At 46.0% G+C, this 8,252-nt stretch overlaps 1 protein-coding gene across 1 annotated transcript; it reads left to right on the forward strand.

Moving 5' to 3' along the window:
* Positions 1–841: 841 nt before the first annotated feature.
* On the forward strand, positions 842–4,154 carry LOC126334815 (cuticle protein 18.6-like). The gene is made up of 2 exons (XM_049997455.1): positions 842–884; positions 3,496–4,154. The coding sequence occupies exons 1-2, from the start codon at positions 873–875 to the stop codon at positions 4,060–4,062; spliced, it is 579 nt and encodes a 192-aa protein (XP_049853412.1). The 5' UTR covers positions 842–872; the 3' UTR covers positions 4,063–4,154.
* The last annotated feature ends 4,098 nt before the right edge of the window (positions 4,155–8,252 follow it).

Here is an 8,252-nt window from a genome sequence, read left to right on the forward strand (position 1 = left end):
CTGTCTTTTGGGATTCGCAAGGGATAATCCTCATCGACTACCTGGAAAAGGGTAAAACTATTACAGTTGCATATTATTCATCGTTATTGGACCGTTTGAAGCCTGAGCTGTAAGGAAAACGCCGGCCACTGGACTGCAAAAAAGTCCTTTTCCATCACGACAATGCACCAGCGCACACCTCAGCAGTTGTTGTCGCAAAATTAATGGAAATAGGATTCCAAGTCGTTTCGCATCCCCCCCCCCCCCCCCCCAATTCTCCCGACTTGGCTCTCTCAGACTTGTATTTGTTCACTAATTTGAAGAAATGGCTGGCGGGACAAAGATTTTATTCAAATGGGGAGGTAATTGCAGCAACTAGTAGCTGTTTTGAAGACTTGGACAATTTCTATTATTTGGAAGGGACCAACAAATTAGAACAGCGTTGGACGAAGTGTATAAGTTTAAAAGGAGACTATGTCGAAAATTAAAAAAAGTTTACCCCAAACACGTAAGTAGTTTTTATTTTTACACGGACTTTTCAAACGCCCCTCGTACTTTCGTTCTTAAGTTTTGCACATCAGCGTACTTTTTTTTTAATTTTGTTCTCTCACATTTTGAGTAATAAGTAAAGAACATTTCGCTGTATAATTCAAAAGTGAAAAGTGAGCACTAAAGCTAATCTGCACTTTATTTAACCTCATATGCGCCACTAACGATTTGCAAAGTAGAAAGCATGCGCGCGACAAGCGCGACAGGGGTCAGGTTTTGTGCGGTGAATGGCAACAATTTTGCGCCTTAGGGGAGACCAGGCGGCTCCGGCCGCGGGTATATAAGCAGTGACCGCCGCCCAAGCAGGCACACAGCAGCAGAACGGAGCAGCAAACAGCAACAGCATGGCGTGCAAGGTGAGGCAGCCGGCAGCAGCGCACTCCCGCGTTCGCTTGTCATCGTACCGACGTCTTTGGCGCAGTTTCATGTAGAGCTTCCTTTCACCTCTCGTATCTCATAACAAGGACAAAGGAATCTAACCAGCACATACACAGAGAGGTAACAAAAGTCATGAGATAGTGATATGCGTACTCATGGCGAAAGTATCGCGTACACAAGGTATGAAAGGGCAGTGCATTGGCGGAGCTGTCATTTGTACGCAGGTGATAATGACCGTATGGCATTGGTGGCCGGGAGACCCCTTGCGGGGCAGTTCGGCCGCCGCTCCACAAGTTCTTTAACGCCACTACGGCGGCTTGCTAGCGAATGAGGATGAAATGATGATGAAAGACACACAACGCCCAGTCATCTCGAGGAAGAGAAAATCCCTGACCCCGCCGTGAATCGAACCCGGGACCCCGTGCAAGGGAAGCGAGAACGCTACCGCAAGACCACGAGCCGCGGACTGTACTCAGGTGATTCATATCAAAGGCCTATCCACGTGATTAAGGCCGCACGACAAGGAATTAACAGACTTCGAACACGAATTGATAGGTGCGGCTAGACGCATGCAACATTCCATTTCATAAATTGTTTGACAATTCAGTATTCCGAGATCCACACTCTAAGGAGTATGACGAAAATACCAAATTTCACGCAGCACCTCTCACCAAGGACAACGCAGTGGCCGACGGCCTTCACTTAACGACCGAGGGCGGCGGCGTTTGCATAGAGTTGTCATTGCTAGCAGACGAGTAGCACTTCGTAAAATAGCCGCAGAAATCAATGTGGGGCGTACGACGAGCGTATCCATTAGGACAATAGGGCTAAATTTGTCGTTAATGGGCTATGGCCGCAGACAGCCAACGCCAGTGGCTTTGCTAGCAGCACGACATCGCCAGCGGCGCCTCTCCTCGGCTCGTGACCGTATCAGTTGGACCCTAGACGACAGGAAAATCGTGGCCTGTTCGGATGAGTTCCGACTTCAGTTGGCAAGAGCTGATAGTAGAGTTCGAGTGTGGCGCAGACCCCACGAAGTCGAAGACCAAATTTGTCAACAAGGCGCTCGCAAGCTGGTGGTGGCTCCATAGTGGTGTGAGATGTGTTTACATGGATCAGTGACTGGAAATGATTATGCTCGGCTACTTGGTGACCATTTCCAGCCCAAACAACGTTGGAATTTTTATGGACAGCAATGCTCCACGCCACTGGGCCACAGTTTTCGTGGTTGGTCTGAAGAACATTATGGACATTTCGAGTGAATAATTTACCCACCCAGATCGCCAGACATAGTTCCCATCGAACATTTATGGGACGTAATCGAGAGGTCAGTTCGTCCACAAAATCCTGCATCGGTAACACATTCGCAATTAAATGGTTCAAATGCCTCTAAGCCCCATGGGACTTAACATCTGAGATGATCAGTCCTCTAGACTTAGAACTACTTAAACCTAACTAACCTAAGGACATCACACACATCCATGCCCGAGACAGGATTCGAACCTGCGACCCTAGCAGCAGCGCGGTTCCGGAATGAAGCGCCTAGAACCGCTCGGTCACAAAGGCCGGCTTCGCAATTATGGACGGCTATAGAGGCAGCATGGCTCAATATTTCTGCAGGGCACATCCAACGACTTGTTGAATTCACGCTAAGTCGAGTTGCTGCACTGCGACGCCGCCGGACCAAAGGAGATTCGACAAGCTATCAGGAGGTATCCCATGACTTCTGCCATCTCAGTATAATGCAGATGAATTGAGCACAGTGGACGGTAGTGAACAACAGAAATGTGTTATACGACATATTTTTGTTATTATCTTAACATAATAATTAGATCATCCATTGAAAACTTTTCAGGGTACATGAGTAAGGATGATTGTCAAAGAAACAATGGATTTTCCTACGATTCAGAAGCCACGATATTTACAACATTACTGTAGAGAAAATATAGAAACATTTACAATAGATTAAGGTAATGTGTAGTACTGCGAGTTCAATGTGAATGTGTGTATTTTCACAAGCAAGTGTTCAACTATCTGAACGTTCTTTATTATTGCACTAAAAAAAAAAAGTTGTAGTATGAAACTTCCTGGCAGATTAAAACTGTGTGCCCGACCGAGACTCGAACTCTGGACCTTTCCTTTTCGCGGGCAAGTGCTCTACCATCTGAGCTACCCAGGCACGACACACGCCCGGTACTCATAGCTTTACTTCTGCCAGTATCCGTGTCATTCAAGATTGTAGTATGTTGTATATTAGCCCAACCAGTGTGGATTGAAAAATATCTTTTGAAAGAAGACTCTGCATTCATACATTTTCTTAAAGTTACACCTAAAACACATGTACTACTACTCATTAGCGCTTATCAAAGGACCATGTCCCTGTGTCACTTTTTTGCTTCAAATGGTGCTCTTCATACAAATGAAAGTCTCCACTTAATATTCGCCAAATTTTTCTTGACTTCAGATTTCCACGCAGGAATATGGTATATAGCCACTGATGGGGCACACCAATGCATAAAAGAGGTAGCATTGTTTAATTAGGATTCTGATGACGGGACGAATGATAACAGTGTTCTGTTTCTTTTGCAGTTGATCATTCTGTCCGCGGTGGTGGCCATCGCAAGAGCCGGCTACCTGGGCGCCCCCGCCGTCTACGCTCCCGGTGCACCTCTGGCTGCCCGAGGATACGCCGCCCCCGCCTACGCCGCCCCCATCGCCCGCTACGCCGCCCCCCTCGCCAGGGCCTACGCTCCAGCTGTCGCTGCTGCACCCGCCGCCGTCGAGTACGACCCGCACCCACAGTACAGCTTCGCCTACAATGTCCAGGACGCCCACACTGGAGACTCGAAAGCCCAGCACGAGAGTCGCAGCGGAGACGTCGTCCAGGGCAGCTACAGCCTGGCCGAACCCGACGGCTCCATCCGCACCGTCGAATACACCGCCGACCCCGTCAACGGCTTCAACGCCGTCGTGCACAAGGAGGCCGGCGCTCACCCCGCCGTCGCCGCCCCCGTGGCCGTCGCCCACGCCCCCGTGGCCGTCGCCGCCCCCGCCAGGGCTTACGCCGCTCCCATCGCCAGGGCTGCCTATGCCGCCCCCGTCTCTAGGGCTGCCTACGCCCCCGCCCTGGCCTATGGCGGTGCCTACCATGGTTAACGACTGACATGGACCAACCAACCTCTCATTCTCATTTTGTACAAATTTTGTATCCACTAATGAACATCAAAATAATATTCATCTAAACAATATATTGTTAGATTATTACACATTTTCATTCCCAGTCTAATCCTTTAAACGTTTGCTAAATTATAACAGGTCACCCAAATGTACCCATCTGAGTTACAATGTTATAACCGCACCGACTTAGCACCTAACATCGCATGGGGCCGCCTCTGATCCTGAGAACTTTTTTTTCCACTTGTCGTCCTGATTTTACGACCCACCATCTAATTGCTTAAGGCGGGTCTTTGTTGACCACTTGGCCACTGCGATCGGTATATGGGCGCTGATGTGGCTAGAACCTCCACACCAATTCCCGCATCCGAACGCACCGTTGCCCGTGTCCCGCCACGTCGAGGCGTGTCATAGTTGATCATATTTTGTTTTTGTCTCTTTTTATTTTTGTTTTCTTTCATTTGGTTATCTTTGTTTGTTTTGTTTCCTTTTTTCTGTTGTTCATGGCAGCTTTCCCAAGCCGTTTAACAAATATTTACATGAAATTTGAAATTTAAAAGGAAATACAAAAAAATAGTTGAAAATGAAGGAGAGGAAAGAAGATAGGAAAAGAAGAAGTTTGTAGTTCCTCCACCCTGGGGAACTGAGGACGAAAGCCTTGGAATTTGTCATCAATCCATTGATCCTCAGTCTCCAATCAATTGTTTACCTAAGTCCTAAGATGGAAAGTAAGCGTTCTGGACACATGTCCACATAACACATTTTCTTTCTTTGTGTGTGAGAAATGTTTCCTGAAAGTTTGGCCGTACCTTTTTGTAACACCCTGTATTTTGCAATGATATTATTCTTATGTGTATTCTTTCTTTTGTCATTATGATCATTGACGTACTTGTAACTCTGATTTTTGGGTGCGCAAACGGTTATTAGAGAGTCCAGCTTTGGTCATCATGTTAAAAAAGACGCAAATTGTACTCAGTTTATGAAATGTGAACTTTAACATTGAGGAAGATATTTTCAAGTATGTTTTATATTGCGAAGTGATGTTTTGAAACGAGAGCAGCGCGCTTCGTTACAGGATCATTTAGTTATCGCGAAGACGTTACGGAGATGATAAACTCCAGTGGAAGACTCTGCAGGAGAGACGCTCAGTAGCTCGGTACGGGCTTTTGTTGAAGTTTCGAGAACATACCTTCACCGAAGAGTCAAGCAGTATATTGTTCCCTCCTACGTATATCTCGCGAAGAGACCATGAGGATAAAATCAGAGAGATTAGAGCCCACACAGAGGCATGCCGACAATCCTACTTTCCACGAACAATACGAGACTGAAATAGAAGGGAGAACCGATAGAGGTACTCAAGGTACCCTCCGCCACACACCGGCAGGTGGCTTGCGGAGTATGGATGTAGATGTAGATGTAGATGTAGATGTATTCTCTTGTAAACCGTACAGAACCTGTATTTATCCATTCTGAGGCGACTGACAGCTGTTTTGAATGCCAACAGTTTTGCTACACCGTATTGGGTATGGTAATAAGTTGTGTTTTCAGTGCTTCCATATTTCTATTCGTTCCTTGTGCTTGCGCACCTTTCGCGTTTTCGTTGCTACCTCTTTATTACAGAGCATGGCATCGTACTCCTTACGAACGGTAGGGACAGGAAAGGATCTTCATAATCAGCTACGTGCAACTAAACAGGAGTTTTTTTTTTTTTTTCAAGCTCCATAGGCCACAAATAAAAGACAAGTCTGCGTAAAAATATATTTTATTACTAAAAGTTATGGTAACTTTTCAACATAATCGTCACGACGATTGAGGATATTGTCGTACCTGTGCTCGTGCTTCCTAACATCCTCTTCCTAAAGTGTTTCCGACAGTGAACTGAAGTGGGTCTTATGTTCTCACCAGGCCAATCTCATACATATTGCCATTAAAATTGCTACACAAAGAAGAAATGCAGATGATAAACGGGTATTCATTGGACAAATATATTACACTAGAACTGACATGTGATTACATTTTCATGCAATTTGGGTGCATAGATCCTGAGAAATCAGTACCAGAACAACTACCTCTGGCCGTGCAGTGGGACGCCTTGGAAGTGAGTCAATAAGTTACTGGTATTCCTCTGAAAACAGCTAACAACAAATCGTTTGCAGGCTAGCAGCCAACTCTGGTCTATTTGTTGGTGCAGGATCCATGGTACACATCCTGCGTTAAATTACATCCGAGATATGCTCGATGGGGTTCAAATCTGGGCTCCAGAGTGGGTATCTCAGTCTTTGGACCTCCCCTATATGTCCCTGTAACCATAACCAGGTGACATGGGAGCGATGTGGCGGCGCATTATCATCTTGAAACACTACAGAACTGTAAGGGTGTTTGAATGACAAAAATGGGTAGAGGTGGTCCCCGAGCAGCCCAGCATATCGCGGACTGTCCAAAGTCCTTTCCAGAACAAACCGGGGGACCATTATGTACCAGGAAAATGCACCCCAGACCATAACACAGACACCACCAACTTGGACCACAACCTCTTGGCAGGTGACATCAATGGATTTACGTGGTCTGTACTACATACAGTGCTCTCCATAGGTATTACGCAGATGAAATCGTGATTCGTCGGACCATAATACGTTACGCCATTGTTCCAGTTCGCATCCCTAATGACTGGTGACAAATACAAGCCGTTGTGCCCAGTAACGTTGGGTTAACAGTGGCAAATATGTGCGGCTCTGGCTTCCATAGCCCATGGAACCTGTGTTGCCACGAACTATCCACCGGAAAACGTGTGTAGCTAGTCCTGTGCTGAATTGAGCCGTGATTTCATGCTCTGTTACCCTTCATAACTATTGACGATCAGTCTCTGATGCCGCCGGCCACGATCATCAAGGGTGGCTGGACGGCCAGCAGTTCATCCGTTGTGGACTGCTGACAACCTCATTCAACCATTCAAGACACATCCTGGATACGGTTGAACCTGTGAAGACGAATTCCTGCACCACTGTCGAAATTAAAATTTCCGTCCATTGGGCACTGACCACCAAATCGCATTCGGACGGCGTCTACTCACGAGGACGCTGCGTGTTACACAAATTACTTGCACAACCTCTTCTCAGAAGATATCCTCTACAACTGTAACTAGCACAGTGGGCGTGTGGTGTGCATACACACACCTACCCCGTTTTCCACGACATTTCCTGTTGTTATTGTTGTTGTTGAGGTCTTCAGTCCTGAGACTGGTTTGTGCAGCTCTCCATGCTACCCTATCCTGTGCAAGCTTCTCCATCTCCCAGTACTTACTGAAACCCATCCTTCTGAACTGCTTAGAGTATTCATCTCTTGGTCTCCCTCTACGATTTTTACCCTCCACGCAGCCCTCCAATGCTAAATTTGTGATCCCTTGATGCCTCAGACCATGTCCTACCAACAGATCCCTTCTTCTAGTCTAGTTGTGCCACAAACTTCTCTTCTCCCCAATCCTATTCAGTACTTCCTCATTAGTTATGTGATCTACCCATCTAATCTTCAGCATTCTTCTGTAGCACCACATTTCGAAAGCTTCTATTCTCTTCTTGTCCAAACTATTTATCGTCCATGTTTCACTTCCATACAATTACTTTCAGAAACGACTTCCTGACACTTAAATCTATACTGGATGTTAACAAATTTCTCTTCTTCAGAAACGATTTCCTTGTCATTGCCAGTCTACATTTTATATCTTCTCTACTTCGACCATCATCAGTTATTTTGCTCCGCAAATAGTAAAACTCCTTACTTTCCTAATCAAATTTCCTCAGAGTCACCCGACTTAATTCGACTACATTCCATTATCCTCGTTTTGTTTTTGTCGATTTTCATCTTCTTTCCTCCTTTCAAGACACTGTCTATTCCGTTCAATTGTTCTTCCAAGTCCTTTGCTGCCTCTGACAGAATTACTATGTCATCGGCAAACCTCAATGTTTTTATTTCTTCTCCATGGATTTTAATACCTACTACGATTTTTTTGTTTCCTTTACTGCTTACTCAATATACAGATTGAATAACATCGGGGAGAGGCTACAACCCTGTCTCACTCCCTTCCCAACCACTGCTTCCCTTCCATGCCCCTCTACTCTTATAGCTGCCACCTGGTTTCTGTACAAGCTGTAAAGAGCCTTTCGCTTCCTGTATTT

Source organism: Schistocerca gregaria, chromosome 2 (genome assembly GCF_023897955.1).
Source record: "Schistocerca gregaria isolate iqSchGreg1 chromosome 2, iqSchGreg1.2, whole genome shotgun sequence".
In the NCBI taxonomy this organism is placed as follows: Eukaryota; Metazoa; Arthropoda; class Insecta; order Orthoptera; family Acrididae; genus Schistocerca; species Schistocerca gregaria.